Source organism: Schistosoma mansoni, assembly GCF_000237925.1.
Source record: "Schistosoma mansoni, WGS project CABG00000000 data, supercontig 0137, strain Puerto Rico, whole genome shotgun sequence".
Taxonomy (NCBI): domain Eukaryota; kingdom Metazoa; phylum Platyhelminthes; class Trematoda; order Strigeidida; family Schistosomatidae; genus Schistosoma; species Schistosoma mansoni.
The window spans coordinates 194608-215509 of record NW_017386040.1 but is presented as its reverse complement, the minus strand read 5'-3'; the positions used below and the strand labels follow the sequence as shown (position 1 = coordinate 215509).

The 20902-nt window shown below is 37.5% G+C and overlaps 1 protein-coding gene across 1 annotated transcript; it reads left to right on the top strand.

The window, feature by feature from the left end:
- The first annotated feature begins 3598 nt into the window (after positions 1-3598).
- On the top strand, positions 3599-20688 carry Smp_005280 (ubiquitin-specific peptidase 10 (C19 family)). Its single transcript, XM_018788798.1, has 8 exons — positions 3599-3617; positions 4184-4436; positions 10253-10475; positions 12282-12570; positions 14371-14535; positions 15500-15688; positions 18036-18330; positions 19984-20688. The coding sequence occupies exons 2-8, from the start codon at positions 4238-4240 to the stop codon at positions 20412-20414; spliced, it is 1791 nt and encodes a 596-aa protein (XP_018646500.1). The 5' UTR covers positions 3599-3617; positions 4184-4237; the 3' UTR covers positions 20415-20688.
- The last annotated feature ends 214 nt before the right edge of the window (positions 20689-20902 follow it).

Sequence of the window (20902 nt, the reverse complement as noted above, 5' to 3'; positions counted from 1 at the left end):
TCAGATTTCGTATTACTAATTAAAGTTTTTTTAATCCGTTTACTTGGTGCTTGCAGTTTGTTCGTCAACACCAAATGATTAAATGAAATTCTATAAGGGTTGGAAAATGAAGAGCACTGTTTACAACAAGCAAGACACTTATAGGTACATCTTGTTAGCTGCTATTTCATTTACTTATTGGATTTGATACTGATAACGAAGTTCAATCGTTTGTTTCACGATTGATTTGTTGTTCTTCAGAATTGCACTGAGTAATCCAGGAAGCTGTCCATACGTTTTCTGTTATACAATTTATAGCTTCTGTCAACTGATTGAAAGGCTCAAACCTTTCTAATAATCAGGTTTATGCTGGTGAACAATTTAGCGAACTTCCGAATATGGAAGATTATATGGAGAAATAATTTACAAATTGACGATAACTTTGTTTTATATTGACTTCTGCCAGGTTTATTCATCTAATGGATTATCTAAATATAAATATAACAACTGCCCAGTTTTTTGCATTATAAATGTTGTAAGTATGTATAATTATGGTCTAGTTCGGTATTAATACAACTTTGATGATAGAACTAGTCCGAAAACGGTAAATTTATCATGTGATTGCCTAATCTGTAAGATCTTATGTGGAATTCGCATCACTGTCTACAATGACTCATCGTATCGTGACAATTAACAATGATACTTAGTTTTTCTGAAGAACACATTTATGCTGAGGATATAGTGATATATTGAGTGTGAGTAGTAATAAGTTTTACATAATGAGCACGTCCGCAAGGCGGAGCCATGCCATCCGATTGAATGTATCCACATGCACCACCTCCGACCTCAAATTGGTACATATCGAATATACATCTTTTCAGTCATTATATGCTTGGCTTCGAGGATCATGGGTTTAGGAAACAATGCCACTACAAGGATTCATCTAAATATACTGTCACAGTGAAGAAATTTATGCAAGAAACGCAACATACTAGTGAACGTCTAAACTGATGCAGTACCGCAAGTTTACGTATCGAAATGGGTACTCATAAAGCTAACACTTAGTAGTTTCTCAGTTTTCAAAAACGGTGGCCCGTTATGATTATCGGTATATCTCTTGACGAGGCCACGAAGAAGACGAAAATAAAAATTGGGCAAAGTTTGTCGACACATTATTACTACTGGTACAGAAACAGCAACATTTGATGCAGAAAAATCAGTTTACAAGTTGTATATAGTCAAGTTGAAAATACTACAGCAAAGAAATTCTTGTAGTAAACAGTTCTTTTCACGTCTCCACACCTTTGTTGAATTCTGATCGATATTTTCTACCGTAGAGAATATTACACAAAGACAAGCGTTAGAGGAACTACAGTCTCAACTACTTATTGATGATTCTTAAGTAAAAATTGACTTCATTGGATCTGTACATACTGTTTGCTTCGTCTGGGTAAGGAAATTGTTGTTACTATGGACGATGTGATTGTTATCCATCTTCCATAGACTGTGATGTCCAAGAATGTGATGAACTATACAGTTTATAGGCAAAGATGGATAGTGGCTATCAGTGGAAACCGGGACACGCGTTTCGTCTTATTTGGGACTCGTCATCTGCATGTACCTGCATCTCAGAGTTGATGTTCACCCTGTGACTCGAACCCAGTACCTTTCGCTTCGAAGGTCATCGCGTTATCCACTCAACTACTGAGTCCTGATAGCCACTTGCTTGTACAATGGGGTGAAGTTTAAATTCACTTTGTGTTGTTTGTTTGAATCTTCCCATTGATGTTTAGGACTGCAACTGGTCAGTTTCTAATTGGCATATGTGCATACTGCGTTTATTGCCTTAATATATAAAGATGGATATTGGCTAGCAGTGGAATTCAGGATACTCGTTTCATCCATCTTTGCTTGCAAGCGCTTGTAAATTAAGGCCATATCAAGGCAATAAACACAGTATGCACATATGCTAATTAGAGACTGACCAGTTGCAACCCCTAAACATCAATGGGAAGATACAAACAAGCAATACCAAGTGAATTTATACAATTTATGTTTAGAAACTGATCTAGCTTACGTATAAGAGTTCGTCGTCTTATGTATGCCAGTAGCATATGAAGGCAAGGACACTGACATGTCACAATTTACCCACGATCCAGGTTACATTTGTTCGCAATTCTTTTTGCTTCCATAAAACCAGAGCAGGGCGCTCTCGATCAAAATTTACCCAAATTGGACAAAATTTTCCCTTAAATAGGGAAATTGGTGAGTTACGTAGCAATGATCAGTCCAACGTGTACACTGCAAGACAAAGAGAGAGCCAAATCAATGTTCTTCTGGTAAGTGCTTTCGCTGCGGCAATAGACCACTTACATATGAGAAAACCTGATATTCGTGCAATCCCACGAACAACGTAACTGGAAATCGTCGGATGAGAAAAAAAGTGTAACTAGTACTCTGAATAAAGTTGTCTTTGTAATTATTTTCCGATACCATTGTTCATTGTTTACACATTATTGAATAAAGAAGTGCCAGAATTACATTGTTACTAGATCAAGCTAACACTGATGACGCTTATTTGTGCCGGTTTATACGTTTTCATGACTTTCCTAATTTCTGTCATGTTCGCTTTCATACAATCAAGTTTTGGAAGAATTGACACATATGTATGACCTGATTACATTTTTAATGAAATACAACACAACATTAAGCTACAGTACAGCTAAACGGTTTTTCTAGTGGGCATATGTGTGGATTACTGAAAATCCCTGAACAGTATCAGATTGCTTTGCTACTATATCTGAGGACGGTTACTTACAACGAAACTCCTCTGTGTTTTTGAACCACATACAGTGTTTCTAGTAGGTTCAAGCCTCTGTCAAGAGGGGGTCCGTTGATTACTTATTTGGAAGCCCATTCAAGTTAGACGAGGCTTGTGTAAGCAACCATCTAATCTCTAAGTCACACTTTACCGTTGGTATCCGTCGTGACACTTATTATACCCAGGCACTATGGCTATTTTGATGACCTTACAACACAAACGACGTTATTACAGGAATATATTTGTAAGAGCAGATATAAAAAACAGAGTAGAAACACCACAGCGTGAACCAGTTCACAGCTTGTGGATTGTTAAGATCGAGTTTTCGGAATATACGAGAATACTTGACAATAACTTTAAGTTAATCAATGGACAAGGCGTTGGATTTTTATGGTATCCATCCACTGTGTGTACAATTTATAGACTTACTAACCTAATGTGAAGCAAGCTATCCATTATCATGCACTTTAGAATGTGAGATAATCAAAACGAGTTTGCTGAAGTATGAGATATGTAGTTAACACGTCATGGATAATAACCTTTAAGATACTTCTTTTACCCACCTCACAAAGAAAATGCCTTGTGCGATGCACTGTTATTAAGATGCGATTCGTGGGTGTAATGCAAAAAATTCTAATCAGAGATCTGGAGTTTTGGCGAAACATGAAGAATCGAGCAAAACGAAATCAATAGACTTCATCAATCGCGTTATAAAGATATTGAAAATTGGATGCTGGATCTGTTTTCGAGTCAAGGTCACATGTTTCTTATGAATTGCACCACGTTACCTACGGGTTGTTGGGTGGACATGTCGTTGGTATGTTTTTAATTTACTATCATTTTGAAGTTTTCCTCTTAATTAGTGGTAAATAATTAAGTCCCGTTAACCCGATGAATATGAATCTAATTACAATTTATCGTCGCTCCGTTTTTGACACCCATTCCCATTGTCGTCACGTATCCATTACGTATACAAGATTTATTTATAAAGTATAAGATATTAATTCCAAACTTGATTCAGGTTACACAGAAATGCGAGAATTTAGTGTCGTGATACAATCAGTGGAAAAAGAATGAATCATATCGAGGTTTTTATCCCTTGTTTTAAAAGCTACTTTTACACTCCTCATAAATCGGCAGCATCTTGATTTGTGCTCAGTACATCAATCAGATATTAAAAAGGGAGTTTTCGATTATTTATCGTTCATCAGAGTAATTAAAAGACCCATGATGATTTTGATTTTACAGTGAAAGGGATAATTACTTACTGGGCTCAGTTTTAGAGTAAGATAATTGCAAGGTTTTAATAGTTTGAATAAATCCTAAGAGTGATACGCATTCTTAATCCCATCGTTTTGTGCTTTTTTCTCTTCTAAAATTTAGCACAACTAGTCTCACTAGTAATATATCGTAGTCCTTTTTCCTACATAATTGAATATGAGCAGATTTTCTCAGCTTGCCGGGTCTTCTGATCTTCAAAAACAATTCTGGGATTTAAAATCAACCTCGGAACTCCAGCACGGAGACGAGAACAAGTGTTCAAATTCAATTAAAAAATCCAAGGGTAGGAAAGGTCGTACCACAAGTTGTTCGACACAGTCCATTCAGTCGCATCCCACTGATACTGTTTTAAAAAGTAGGTATAATTTTTAATTCTGTCAGTCCTATCTCAAAGATTTCACCAATACTTTATATAGAAATTTTTCTGATGTTTCTAAACAGTATTTGGATGTTAGGCGAGACTAAATAGAGGTCGTCCATGTAGTTTAGTGTCGCCGGATGTTATTTATTTGAACACAAACGTTGGTATAAGGGTGCACCAAGTACATATGCGCCACAAAATAACAGTGGGGCCAGTAGTAGTTATCATTGATTTGTGTGGGGGCTGTGATACTGCCCAGATCGAAACAGGTAGTTTTCTTATAGGGCCACTCCCTGGACCTTTAGCCTAGAGGTCTAGTTCACGAGACGGTAGAGCAAGGTGAGATGCAGTCCCATGGTAGCCGATGACAAACAATTGGTTCATACACCATTTGTTCCTTCAGGATCATGGAGCCCATATATAGCATCCGTTTGGAGTGAGGGTTTTCCAACTCCCCATAGGTGGGCCCTCCATATACACCAACTTGGTTAAAGGAACCGAACATTCGCTTTTCGTTTTCTCAATTTCGTGAACAACACCCCTGGTGTGAGAAGACAGTGAGTAGGACTTCTCTGACAGTGGATGTATACGCATGGCCACGTGAGAGTATTTCGAGAGGGAGAACTAACTCTTTCCATCCTCAGCCGTACCATAACATTTGGGAGCCGAATGTTAGCTAAACGTAAAGCATAAAATAAACGCACTGAGATATGATATGTATATTCAAACTCTGTGAATCCATGTCGATTTTAAAATATGACTATTTGTTTAAAATTCTTTATGGAAGTTAATTAAACATGAAGTAATCATATTTTAAAATCGAAATGGATTCGGAGAGATTAAATCCATATATCTTATCGCAGTTCGTTTTTCTCTTCATCTATGTGTAACCTGTTGTGTTGATTATTTAAACGAACAAATGTTTTTCATGCGCTTATTTCTCATTTAAAACAGAAAACTCAAACGGGAATAATAAAATTTTCAGATACATTAGGATCATATTTTCGTGCACTATTCTTTGTTCCATGCAATTTGATAAGGTTGCATAATTCTGTAAAAACATGTCAATTTGATGAGTTATGAAATATCTATTGAAAAACGATCAATTACTTGTAATACAAACTGGAATGTGGTTTAAGTTAGAGGGGTTTTGAGAAAGATTATTGTATCTGCAATTTTAGGTTCATGTATACAATTAGCTTGAAATTAGGCTCTGGGTCCTCCACATCTACTAACCCAATTTAATCACTAGACTTCTGCCTTCGGCCTTTCATTTTCATGAGAGTGGCCCCTACCACGCTCAGACACAGTAGGACTTACCTGGAAGGGGTTATGGACGCGCGGTCTTAAAATAGCGTTTTGAGTGGGAGAGCTGTTTTTTCTATCCCATTTAGCGTGCCAAAGCATGTAATTTGAATTAAACTAGACTTGCTAACCAGGTGTAGCTTTGTTTATTAAGGTTCTAGCTAAATTCACTGCATGTAAAGGTCAGAAATGGTAGCAAGTGGTCATATTCAGTTTGCTTATCAGTGAAATGACGTTTATTATTTAGCTTCTGATAAATGACTTTTAACCTCGATGGATAGCGAGAAATTACACTTAAGTAAATTCCACTTTTAAACCCACTAATGTAAGACATTTTATTTATTTATTTATTTAAACACATATATATTGGTACAAAAGGGCACCAGATACATATGCGCCACACAAAATAATGAAAGTAGGAAGAGAAGGGATGAAAAGATAAGGCGGACTGAAATGTACAACCAGAAGACTCTTTCAGTTAGGAAAGTTAGAACCACTCTTTATGTAGAAAGTAAAAGAAGGTTGCAGCAGGATCGCCACTGGCTTCTATTCTGAACCATATCTGATAACGTCTCTAGCCACTGTGTTGCACCATCTCTCGGACCCCAGCCAGGGAGTCGTGAAGGACCAACAGAAGCTAGCCCTTTGCAGCTCTCTTTCATGCCACGACACCATGTCATACACTGACCTCCTTTCCGCTTTTTCCAACCAGTCCCAGAGTCGGCAAATAATGCACGACGTGGAAGTCTCTGGGACGACATTCGTAAAACATGTCCAAGCCACCGAAGTCGGTGTTTCAAGATGGTGACACCAATTGAATTATCGTCTCTGCGCCCGAACACACGATGCCGAACCTCTGCATTACTAACATGGTGTTGCCACTGGATGTCAGCAACCCTTCGGAGACAACGATGATCGAACACAGAGAGACGTCTAACATCCTCAACTCGGAGAGGCCAGGTTTCACAAGCATAGAGTAAAACTGCTCTCACCGACGCGTTGTAGATCCGACCTTTTACAGCCAGACTAACATCACGAAGGCGCCAAAGATGGCCCAGATTGGCATAAGCCGCTCTGGCTTTCATTATACGTGCATCGATCTCATCACTCACGCCACCACCAGCACTTATGTAGCTACCTAGATACACGAACTTCTCAACTACTTCAATCTGCTCACCATCCAGGGTGAGTACAGGATGAGAATCCTGCCAGTCTTGTAGGAGTACTTTGCACTTGGAGGGTGCAAAGCACATGCCGTACCTGCAGACACTGATTGCCAACTGATTAAGTGCGTATTGCATGCCTTGGGCATTATCGCACAGTAAGACAATATCATCCGCATACTCGAGGTCGAGAAGTCGTTCTCCAGGCAACATATCCACACCGCCATTACTTACATCCATGAGAGCTGTTTCCAGGATGTCATCGATGGCAAAGTTGAAGAGGAATGGTGAGATCGAGCAACCCTGCCTAACCCCACTGCTCGAATGGAACAAGGGAGAAAGGTGGTTGTATGCCCTCACTCTGCCTGAGGTGTTCGTATACAGGGCCTTTAAGATGTTAATGAACTTCTCAGGCACACCCTTCTTCAATAGACAATCCCAGAGAACAGTCCTGTCCAACGAACCGAAGGTAGCCCTGATATCAAGAAACACTACGATTGTTGGCCTGCGATAAGTATGACGGTGTTCTAACATTTGGCGGAGGGTGAAGATGTGATCAATGCATCCTCGACCAGAACGAAAACCAGCCTGCTCCTCGCGAGTCAATCGTTCTCGGGTTTTAAACAACCTACGAAGAATGACAGGAGCCAATAGTTTGGACGCAATCGGAAGTAGACTTATCCCCCGATAGTTATTACAGGAACAACGTGAACCCTTTTTAAAGATAGGGACGACTATTGACTCATTCCATGATGTTGGAACACTTTCTTGCTCCCAAACCCCTGCAAACAACACAGTCAGTTCCTTAGCCAGAAAGTCACCACCATCTTTAAAAAGAGCTGGAGGTAAGTCATCTGGGCCCGGTGATTTGTAGCGCTTCAAGAGTTGGAGTTCCTTGCGGACTTCCGCCTCGTTTGGTGGATCAGTCGTCACCGGCCATGGGGGCAAGACAAACTGGTTGATGTTGCCGGAGCAGCAGGCCAGTTGAACTGCCCTTCGAAAAATTCCGCCCATCGTCCAAGACGTCGAGAGATGTTAGTGATTGGCATCCCATCATCCTCGTAGATTGTTTCACTCACACCAGACTTCTTGCTGCCAGTGGCTCGGATGAGTTGGAAGAGCTTCCGGCAGTTACCAGATGCAGCTGCTGCTTCCATCTCATTAGCACGCTCCGACCACCAGGCTTCTCAGTCCTTACGCAAGCTTTGCCCGATTTCATTACGTAACAGCCTTCGTTTGTGGTCAAACTCACGGTCACCCGGAGTAGACCAACGGGCTTCCATCAGTTGTAAGGAGCCAGAAGAAACCCAGTGCTTGTAAGCGGGACGTTTCGCGAAGCTGCAAGCGGCTTTACTCGCCATTTTCATGGCGTCGTGAAGATGCAACCAACGCTCATCTATACTTTTCGGTGGGATGGTAGCTAGCCTAGAGGCTAGCTCCGCTCGATACTTACTTGCAACAGATGTTGCAGCCAGTTTACTAACATCGATCCGTTGGTGGTGGTCAATCCTTCGGCCACTGAAAAGTAAAGTGAGATTGGCGCAGACCAGGGCATGATCAGACTCCAGATAAGTACTCCAAAAGGAGCGGCAGTCTTGTACACAACCACGCCAGCGGTAGCTGATCGCGATGTGATCAATCTGAGTCCAGGCTTGAGATGCAGAGGGAGGACGCCAGCTGGCACACCGGCGATGACTGTGCTGGAAGTTAGTGCTAGCCAGAAACAGGTTGTGGTCTGTGCACAGTTGCAGCAAACGGTCCCCGTTATCTGTCCTGCGACCAACAAGTCCCCATCGGCCACCTAAACGACTCTCTTCTGTGCCTAGACGCTCGACCTGAGCATTCAAGTCTCCGGCTAATACTACAATATCTGTCAAACGCGCTTTCTGGAGAAGAACTGTTAATTGGTGGTAAAACTCATCCTTGATTGCATCCGGGCTGCAATCTGTCGGGGCATAGGCGGAGATGACGAAAAGACACCGTTTCTCATGCCGGTTTCTTCTCACTTTGATGGAACTTTCTAATCTAACAGCACATAACCGACTGTTAATGGGGATCCAATCGATTAGTGCTGCCTCAGCCCTAGCGCTTAGTGCAACACCAACGCCAGCAAGACCAGACGAAGATGCCACAGAGTCCCCGGATAAGCGCACGTGAAACAAGCTTTTCGAAGCGACAGATGGAGAGCGAATTTGTAGTACTTCACTAGAGTCTTGAATACGGGTCTCGGATAGACAGCAAACATCAACATTAAGACTTTCTAAAGACACAACCAGCCCCATCTGTTGTCCGATCTGCATTAGTGTGCGAACGTTGAAGGAAGCCAGCTTGAACGGCGTACGTGGTTTCAGAAAGACTGCTTCAGTATTCGTAATCGGTGGAAGCATTCACTTTCAACCAGACAGTGACTGGAGATCGTTTAGAAAGGACAGAGTTCCCACCATGGGCGAGCTACTGCATAAGTTGGAAAGGAAGGATACACAATTTGGGAATAAAGGGAGTGAAAAAGCGACGTAGTAAATAATAGTAATAATAATAAAAATAATAATAATGGTAATAATAATGATAATAGTGTAAATTGTCTTGCTTCTAGTATAAGCGAGAATAGTATCGTCAATAGAATTCATCATTTCATTTATTTGTGTGTGGGCTGTGATACTGCCCGGGTGCCCAAACCGAAGCAGGAATGTAAGACAGTCTGGTAATCTATAAAATACTTCACCATTTATATGTATTTATTATTTATAACCTATCCATTTTAAATGTCGAACTAATGTTTCTCTGTACGTGTCTATTTTCTCAAGTGACTTTTCACCATTACTTACTGTACTGTGTATTATTTATCGAATTCTAGATAAGGATGGTATGTAATTAAAGTAGTCGGCTTTCACTCTCAATTTGTCTTTAGTATTGCATGCTTGGTGTGTGTCATTCATCCAAAGTTGACGCGAATCTTACACAGTACTTTTACCTTTTAGGGCTGTAGAGATATACAAGAAATTTTAAAAGATAAACACGGAAACTTGTAATTTTTTGTCACTCTAGTTTTGTTGTTGTCACATATTTCTTGACCCAGGTTCGAACCCCTCTCTACCTACTCCAATTTAAGGGACCGGGTAGTATCATACGTCAAGTATAACTTATATCCAAGTATTTGGTGAGTGAGTTAATTATGTATATTACTAATACTGTTATTATTTTTGTTTTGTTTTGATAATTTCATGTCGCTGTGTTAATGTATGGTATGCAGAAATGAATCGACGGTGCCCGTGTGCGCCAGGTTCTGAGTTGCATATGACTGACCAATGTAGAACCTCATCAAATTTCTTTTGCCTTTTCTAGACGATGTCGATAAAATAATTTATGATGGTTTGTACATTGAACCATGTGGATTTCGTAATGTTAGAAATTCGTGCTTCCTTAATGCTTCTCTCCAACTCTTACTCAATATTCCAACTTTATGTTCAACTTTATATAAATCTCGCGGTATATGCGTTTCTTCAGGCGAATCTTCTTTCCATGCTTCAGGCGTCCAAGAAAAGAAAACTCCTTTGACAGATCAACTGTAAGTCTTACTCTCCATTCGTCTAGTTGACCTTTTTATTAGGCCTTCACACTTGGTAGCTCTCTGTTGGTGGCAAAAGAATCTGGACATTATTACTAGTGTTTACTTTTCAGAAATATGCTAGGATTTCGTACTGGAGATCAGGATATTATGTCAAAATATTCATCTCATTACCACTCATTTTTCCCACATAGATTGCTAGTTTTATACTGCGCTTGTCGTTACCCAAATGTTTGACTACAAGTTATACATTGTGCACATGACACCGTGTTTGTTTACATCCTACTTTTGATAGATATGAGAAAGCATTTAGAGACTAGTAGTGTGTTTTGCCTTAATTACACTAGTTTGGTACAGTGACTTCATCATTTTTGGTAATATTAAAGTTGAATCAACTTAGAAGACGTTATCTAAGCACTAGTCAACTGATAGTGTTGTGCAATCATGGTGGCGTAGAGAAGAGAACTAAATATTTTGTGTGATAGCCAGCTTTAAAGGTGATAGCAGCACCCGGTTATCAATTGTATGAATATTTTTTGTAAGTGATGATCAAAACAACGGACTATGAAAATAACTTTTAGTTTGACAGGAATTTTTCACTTAGCCACTACCACAATATTGTAGTATTTCAATATAGACTGATGGACGTCTATACCAGGATCTACATTGATTATAACTGACTGAACCATGTTTTATTTCCGTGTTTTTTGTCTTCAGTGACACGACATTCAGATAGTTTGAGTGAAAGAAAGAGTGGGAACGAAACGATTTAACATTGATTCGTTAACTTTTTCTCTGAAGTTCAAAAAGCGATATGGTCCTAAGGAACTAAACTACCATCTTTAAAGATCAAAGCATTTGTTTAATCGTCAAGTTAATTCACGGTTAAATAAAGGTGAGAAATCTCTTAATATTGAAGCAACTCATTTATGAAGTACATATACATGTACTCAGCTTTGTGGCACATTTCAAATGTGAGTAGTCTACAGAATGATGGAGCAGACGAAGGAATGGGTTCAAGTATATGGTTCACTAGTTGAAAGCCATTAGCTTAATTGTCAACCCACTGTTCCACTGGTTAAAAGCTAAATAATGTGATTGTTAAATTTGTTGATTATTCATCATGTCTGAAACACTTCGTCATTCCTCGACAGACACAAAAAACATATACTCTATGCCTAATGTATGCGTATAACGTGTGTGTGTGTGTGCTAATCGGGTATTCATTTTTCGGCAAATTTAAACACGTGATAATTTTTGGCAAAAAACACATTGTGTCACCTAATAAAAACAAATGATAAGCTTGATTATGTCAATGATAACGTATCTCTTAGCATGTCTATTCCGATTTCTTAGTTGTACCGGGATTTAAGAAAAAAGTAATCACTCCTGTAGTATTTAGTAAAAGCAAATAAATCAAATGTCATATATTTGATAATACATAAATTTCATTGTTAGAAGGTGAAACTAAACTCCTGTGTTTTGTTTGTTCAGTATAACACAAATTATGCGTTTTGCATTAATTCAGTGTAAATTTTATTCTTTTTTATTTCCTCTATTGTCTGGTTATGTTTAGTATTTGTTAACTGATTAACAAATACCAGTAAACATGGTTGGTGCCGTGTGTGTTTTTTTGGAGAGTAAAGGAAGTCTTCTTCTGATATCAGTTTTCGTCTTTCTCTTTACATTGTACAGTGCTCAGCGTTTTTCTGTTTTAAGTATCAATGTTTCTGCAGATAGAAATAATAGTTAACTAGATAAATCCTTGTAATGTTATTATTTTTCTGTTTTATTTATCTCCCATAGGTTAGAATTGATTGAAAGACTCAATCCACAAGTAGTTGAGCATGACGCTATACTGAATAATACTTCGCAATGTTGTGACGGTTATGGTAATAAAAATAATAATACTGATAATACTGTCATTCATGCAAACAAAAAAGTGGGCAGCAATTCGAATAATCCTGTTCCCTCGACTTATAAATTGTCACAGTCTAATGGTGTACGACCATTCATGCTAAAACATATAATTACACCAAACTCTGTGTTTGGAAACCTACTTCATATGAATACAGGTTTTCAAGAAGATGCCGCTGTAAGTATACATATGATTTATGTAAAGTACTCTTTGTCTGATATTGTTCGTTTTCAAAAAACTTATCCTTGCCAGTCATTTAAGTTATGTGAGGGATTTGTGATAATTGCTAGGTTTCATAGTTTACATTACGAATTGACCTTCGTTAGACAACTGTTGAAAACTAGCAAGGATTGAAAAGCTGTTTCTTCCAAGTACAGGACTCTTCAGCTGTAGGCATCTACGACTTAAACGCAGGTTTATGTTCTTGGCTTTGAGTTGCACTTTAGTTGTTTGATGAAGTTCAGTGGCTAAGGCATTTGACTTTCAACCTATAAACCACCGGCTCGAACCGTTCTCCATTTAATGAGGCTCGGATAACTAGATGTGTTATGTTCTTCAATTATGTCTCATCATATCATTCAGAATTATTTATTTAATTTGATCAATTTAATTAACTTGGTTCTCCCGCCTCTTGATGATATGCAGTGTTTATGTTATAATTGATTGTTTGAATAGGTGGTCAATTGATTGTATGAAATGTTTTTTTACGTTAGAAACGTTAAGTTTGTTTTTATAATCAGTACTGAGGTTAGCGGCAATCATTATTTCGTGGGAGATTTTGTTCACTGAGTAGCAGTTCATCTGATAAGAAGTATGGTGCAATTTGTTCAACGTTTAAAGATTACAATTTCTATATATTTTTCAGTATAATTAACTTGCTAATACCATTATTATTATTATTATTATTATTTAAACACACAAAGATTAGTACAAGGGGGAACCAAAATATATGTACGTCTCACGATAAAAGTGAGGTTTGAAGAGATAGAGAAATTAAAGTGAATATAATAATAATAATAATAATAATAATAATAAGAAGAAGAAGAAGAAGAAGAACGTAAACGGAAGGAAATTAATGTACTGTTATGTATTAACCAGTTGTTGCGTGATTGTGTGTATATCAGCAGTAAGTTTGTCCATTCGATAGTGGAGAAGTGTCTCAGTAGTTAAGGCGTTCGAATTTTAGACACTAAATCGCACATTCAAATCTCACTTCTCTTATTTCGGTTTGGACTATGGGATAATATCACTATCCCTCACACATAGTGTGGACTGATGCCAGATGCTCGGATTTGTGAGTATTCAAACATTTTCAATCTAGTGGAAAAAAATTTCATAGTTCTGATTATACTTGTCGCATTTCTTTTCTAGTATCCTTTTAAAAAGCTGAGAACATTGAAATTATTATTACTTAGTTCACAAAAAGCTTTGGAATAACCGCGCACTAAAAATAGTGTGTGCTACACAAAATAAGTTAATGTGTGGTCTGGGATGCTGCCCGGTCGCACTAATGGAAGTGGTTGGTTTTTTAGGGGATCATTCCTTAAACCTTAGGCTCAAAGGTTTAATCCACAAAATAATAAAGTGACATCAGGAGATGTTTTACAGTAGCAACTGACCAAAAATATTTTCATACATTATTCGTTTCTTTGGGATTATAGAGCCCATGTACATCACTGGTTTGAAATGAGAGTTTTCTAATTCCCTTAGGTGAATTCACTTACTCGGTTCAAAACACCATTCACTTTCGATCGTCTCACTTTCACAAGCAACATTCCCAGCTCATTAAGGTGGTGAATAGGGACTCCCTGGGAAAGGATTTCAACTCACAGCCATATAAAGGGATTTGAAGAGGAAGAGTAAATATTTTCTACCCTCAGATGTACCAGGGCATTTGGGAACTGATTGATAATAGATTATACTTTCGATATTGTGAGCAACTTCAAGTTTAGTTTTTTGCTTATTTCTTTCATTCAGGAATGCTTGACTTACCTGCTTACACAATTACATGAAGAAATGGGTTGTATAGCGGTAGCTAAGAGTACGGATGTACATCTTTTGAATGATACAGATCAAAGTCAAAATGATTCAGAATGGATGGTTACTGGTCGAGCTGGAAAACACTATCCAGAAGCTAGAAAAGTTTGTTGTCACTAAACATTTTGGTTATTGTAAATTTTTTTTATTAATGCGTTGATTGGATTAAGACGTATGTAAAGAGTATGGGTTGTTTTCATGAAATGAAGTTGAAGCACTCAAAGGTTTGTTCTAGCCAAGAATTTCCGAAATAATCAAACTATTTTTCGTTTGTGTCTTACAATCATATACATAATAAAACACTAGTGTAAGCTATAAAAACTTTGAATGATGACAAGTTACAAGGTTTCGTTTTCATATAAATCATGTGGAAATTTAATGGACTACAAGAGTGTCATGGATTTTCCGAAACAAACCCTTAAGCTTCTTAATATAAGAGAGAACAAACCATAATCGTGAGTTGTTTAGAGTTCCTCAGTGGAATTCATCTTTTTTGCGTGCTTTCTAAAAATCGACTGTTTCGTTCCCAAAAAGTTTCTGTAATGATGACGGTAAAGACAGTCTGATTGCCTGAACCGGAATATATGGAAGGGGTTCAAATCTGCCACTCAATGTCTAAAAGTTGAATGCTTTAACCACGGAGCTACTGTTCTATGGATTGATTAACTTTGGAATTTTTAACCATAGAATTTCAGTCCAGTGAGTAAATTTCATCTCATGCTTACCTCAAAGTTAATACTCGTCAGAAAGGCGTACTTGCAATCTTGAGTGGATAGATTCTCCCTGTGAGATTCAAATCCACTTCAACCAGATTCAGTCTTTGAGAGTCATACACAACTTATCATAAAGGAAAGTAAAACGATCATTGCTCCAAATACGAAGTTTCTTGGTCTATGACTTAATTCAGGTGTTTAAATTGAATAATTCAAATAACAAAACGTAAAAATGGAACTTTTTAGAAGTATTCTCTGCAAATTGATCAAAAGTTAATTCTTCAGAGTATGTACAGCTGGAAAATAAAATTTCTTATCTCAATTTATTTTGTTGTTTATTTCTCAATTTTCTATAGATCGAACTTGATGGTGGTCAAAGTCCTATTGCTTCATTATTTTGTGGTACACTTGTAACTCGTTCTAATCTAGGCAAATCAAATAGTAGTTACAATGTTCATAATTATTCAACTGTAAATAATCATGCCAAAAAATCGGCTATCAAAGAACCTTTTTTCATGCTTCATGTACCTATAGACAATCCTCTAGTAAGTATGTATTCATACTCATCATATTCTAATCAATTTCTATGAATTATTATCGCTTTTTTAACAGTTTAAATCGCTAGCCGTTCTTAATTAAGCAACCATTGAGAACCTGAAATCACTAAATGACTCGTTCTGGTAAGGGACTCCTCAGCAGTGGATGTCTATGACCTCACACATGAACACTTAGTCTCTAAACCACTGGTCTGACATTCAACTGTGTTAATGTCTAGCTTCAATCCATTCACAATATTGCAAAACTGTCAGACAACCTGCTTAAATATCTGGGCTACCTGTTGCTGCAATTTAAATATTTCAACAAGTCTGTTAGTCGCATAACTCATTCAGGTGCTTTTATAAAAAGTTTACTACCTTTCACTGTACAGGTTACAAAAAAGTACAATCAGCGACACTGTGATAGCTGGCAATATTCATTGAAATGACTGAACAATATTCAGATATCGATTCCTGAACTGCTTACATCTAACTGGCGATTACCAAATATTTATCGCAAGGGTCGATCAAGAAATAAGAAAAGGAAACTTGTTGAAATACTTTGTACTGAGAACTCTATATTGTACCAAAAATATAATATTGAATAAAGCCATTAATAATAATAATTACATGCACCAAATAAATGTTCCACACTCGACACAATATTGTTATGAATCCAACTTCTATGTACTTACTTGATAGGATCGCTAAATTATTAGGTCCACCAGTGACAAATCCGCTTTATTTCAATACTGTTGCATTGATCCTGCTTCGGTTTGGGCGCCCAGGCAGTATCCCGACCCTCACACAAATCGAATGATGAAGTGTGGCGCATATATATTTGGTGCCCTCTTGTACGAATGTTTGTGTGGTTGAATAGAAAATAAATAAATAATGACCTAATCGTCCTAACGTTTCTTATTAGCTCATGAAAATTCTTTCTGTTCCCAGCCTGTACAACTAGAACACAAGAGAATTCATCTTGTTTACTTTCTCAAATACTCATATGATAATGTATATCAAATATAAAACCGTAACGTACCATAATTGAGAAATCATAATTCAGAACTAATCTATAAAGTTCCACTCATAACCCTCTCGAAATGCTCTCACATAGCCACGCGTATATAGCCTCTGCTAGGGAAGTCCTACTCACTGCCTTCACACATCAGGTGTGTTGTTTACGAACTTGACAGGACGAAAAGCGAATGCCCGGCGCTTTAACCAGGTTGGTGGACACGGAGGGTCCACCTAGGGAAGTTGGAAAACCCTGATTCCAAACCAGTGGTGCACATGGGCTCCAGCATCCTAAGGGAACAAATGGCGTATGAATCAATCGTTGGTCACCGTCTACCATGAGACTGCATCTTCTTACGATGCTCCACTGCCTCGTGGGTCAGACCTTTAGGTCAAAGGCTCCAGATATGGCCCCCTAAGAAAACCACCTGTTTCGGTTCGGGCTCCCGAGCAGTATCACAGCCCTCACACAAATCAAATAAGATTTGTGTGGCGCATATGTATCTGGTGCTTCCTTGTACCAATATTTATGTGTTTAAATAAAATAAATTAATTAATGAATCCAATGAAAGATCACTCATGATAAAGTATTTGTGACCTAATAAAAGGTCGAAACATATACTGATCTCTTCTTGAATGAATAAATTTTCAAAGTGAAAAATGTTTGCTCGAAGATAGAAAAACAAACAAATAAATCTTGTATAACTCATAAGCTGTATAAAACTGTTAACTGTATTTAAGTTTCATTCAATTCTTAAGAATATGAATTCTAAACTCATTGACCAATGAGCAGTACAAAAGATCTAAGCTTATCTTCAGTATCTCATAGGATTAGGAGTACAGTTTAGGTTATACAGGTTGAACTGGTAATTCTTACACATAACCGATTAATCCATCACAATTGAATGGATTTTGCGAGAAGAGAAACACTGACTTATTGATTGAATAATGATGATAATGATATAAAGCTGTCTTTTATATTCACAATATTTAATCAATAAGGTCAGTTAGTCGGTCATAATCAACCTAAAACTGTAGCATACATGTAAGTTGACCTCAATTATTGTTATTGACCGTCAAATAACTAAGTGAATACATGGTTAATTAGTTATCTTAATTAATTAGTTAATTATACATATTAGATGTTCTTAAGCTAATAAATTGACCTTAGGTATTTATATCTAGGGTAGACTTAATAATCTGAGCTGCAAATGAGACTTTATTTTAACAAAATTACTTGTATTTACATATACTTGCTTTTTTTGGATATAACATATCTCGTCTAGCTTTGTGTTTGTAATTTTGGTTATAAATTAATATGATACATCATTTTCCGCAGGTTAATTCCGTTGAATCAGCTTTACGATATTTAGCTGAACTTGAAGAAATAACAGATTATCATAATTCTGATTCTCAAATATCTTTGGTACGTCGTCGATCAATGATAGATCATCTTCCACCGTACTTAATTATACAATTGAAACGATTTTATAATGAATCTAAGATGAAAAGTTTACAAAATATCAATACATCTGTAAATAAAGTTAACTCTATTACATCACAAACATTTCCTGTAATTATTCGTAAACATTTGAAATCAGTTAATATCCAGTCTAAACTTGTTATACCGAAAGGTAAGTTTTAAATGTGGTGATTGGCGCCAGTATATTTTCATAATAATAACATATATATATTGTGTTAATCTCATTTAATAAGTATAGATTCGTGAACTCAGCTGTGAGTCACGTTTTATATCAGAAGGTTAGTGATACTCTATTAGACTGTCCAAACTGAAGTAGTTAGAACGTTTTCCGTAGATATGGCATGTGCTTTGCACCTTGTAAGTGCAAAGTAATTTTACAGGACTGGTAGAAACGTGCGCCTCCACTCACTCTTTGTCGTCAACAGTAAGATATAGTCGAGAAGTTCTTGGATCCGGGTAGCTGTGTTAGTGCTACTGGTGTCGTGAGTGATGAAACCAGTTCATGTATAGTGAGCGACTGAGGGCAATCCGCGCCATCTTTGGCACCGTGATGTTAGCCGGGCTATTTAGGATCAGATTAACAACGCATCGGTAAGAGCAGTTTTGCTCTATGTTTAGGGAACCTGACCTCTTCAAGTTGAGGGTCTCAAGTGACTCTCTGTGTTCGATTATCGTTGTCTCCGAAATATTGCTGACATAAAACGGAGGTTCAGCAGTTGTGTTCAGACGCAGTGACGATAATGCATTTGGTGTCACCATCTTAAAACACTGATTTCGGCGGTCCGGAGGTGTACTACGAATGCCGTGCCAGCGAATTCTACATCGTGCATTATTTGCCGATACTGGGACCGGCTGGAAGAGGCGTAAAGCTGGTAAGTCTATGACCTGGTGTTGTGGTATGAAATAAAGTTGTGCAAGACTGGCTTCTCTTGGTTCTTCAGGAACCCTTGGTAGGGGTCTTAAAGATGGTGCATCAGAGTGACTTGAGATTTTATCGGAAATGGTCGGGAATAGAAGCCAGTGGTTGTCTTTCTGTAGTTCCCTTTTACTTTTTTCATGTAAGTGAGAGTAACTTGTCTAATTGAGAGAATTCTTTTCGGTTTGTATTTTCTTAACTAAACTGCTTTACCCACTATTATTCTTTTCATTATCTTACACCAATTTCCATTCATTTTCTGTGCATCTTTTATTATAATCATCTTCCGTTCTCTCTTTTCACAATCCCATTTTTATTGTGTCTTAAATGTTTATTTCGGCACCCCTTTGTAATCATATTTGTGTTCAAGCGAAGAAAAATTAAAACCGGGACCGCGCATTAAGATAGTGCACGTTGCTACTCTTTTGTACTAGGTTCGCTCCTATCAGTTTGAACAACAAGGTAGTATTATCAGCTTTCATACTCAAGTACCTGGTGAGTGAGCCCGTTTAATTTCAATTTAATTCACATTCCGAATTGTCATTACTTCAATTTATTAAGGGTAGTAACGAATGTCGCGTTTGTCAAGTCTTTTGTTGCTGGTTAAATTCCATCGATTAAGTTACAATGTGACCACTAGTCTAAGGGACTGTGTTGAAATGGTGGACTATTGGAGGTTGACGGCAGAAAACCGCAAAGCTTATTTTTATGCTGGTTGGTACTTGTCTACAAGTTGGACTATATATGTATATAGATAGATCAGTAGTATTGTCTCAGATTGTGAAGCTATATATATATATATATATTCCATTATTTAACCCATCGCCTTTTTACTTTCTCTCTATTTAACCCATCGCCTTTTTACTTTCTCTCTCTTTACACATTTAGAACTTTTGAACCAAGAAACACATTTCAGTAATTCACAGCGTAATTATCGTCTTCAAGCTGTTATATTTCATGTTGGTGAAACAGTTGAATCAGGTCATTACACAATTGCTGTGCGCATAACTAATCCCTTGGAAAAATCAAACAGCAACTCTTCCACATTTATCTATTTTGATGATGATCGTGCTTGTGTGTTAAATAACGCTGAAAGTATAAATCTCCTACTAACCACACATCGTCCATTAGATACAAGAAATTGTACATTCCTTCATTTGAAAAAACCACAAACATTTCAATCTAATCCTGAACATGTGACAACATCACCATCATCATCTAACCAACATCACGGTGCACTAAACGTTTCTATCAATCATCCACGCACACCGTATATTCTTCTCTATGAATCCCAAATAGGAATTCATCCGGACACATGATGATGATGTGTACATGTCACTGAATAATTTTCTGTGTGTATGTGTATGTTGGCATTTCAATTATTTTTTCCCTTCTTTTTCTATTGTTTGATTGCATAATTTGTTTTTTAGCGGAAACTCCAAATTATTACTCTTTTTCCTATGAAAATCATTTGTAGACAAAGTTTTATTTTTCTTACCATAGTTTTTGTCGATAACTAGTTTTCTGTATGTGACAAGTTTTGGAAGGAGGCTGCGAGGGGCCGTTAGCAAAAAGAAACCATTACGTAACCTCATTACATTTGTAATTAAATGAGTACATTATTTAACAGTACATATAGAATTTTGATATAATGAGCCAATCAGAAGTCATCAAATGATGAGTGCACATGATTGTCCAAGAAATAGCTTTCGTTTTCAATGGATAAGATATAAACCACTGATAGACTTGATTACCTAAGAGACAGATGTATGTATGTGCAAATGAGTACACATACATGTTGTTCGGT

What these genes read in the sequence shown, in the direction of transcription:
- Smp_005280 (XM_018788798.1), top strand. Translation starts at nt 4,238, where the DNA reads ATGAGCAGATTTTCTCAGCTTGCCGGGTCTTCTGATCTTCAAAAACAA. An exon ending in ACTCCTTTGACAGATCAACT is followed by an intron (nt 10,476 to 12,281) that starts GTAAGTCTTACT and finishes TATCTCCCATAG; the next exon opens with GTTAGAATTGATTGAAAGAC. An exon ending in TACCTATAGACAATCCTCTA is followed by an intron (nt 15,689 to 18,035) that starts GTAAGTATGTAT and finishes CATTTTCCGCAG; the next exon opens with GTTAATTCCGTTGAATCAGC.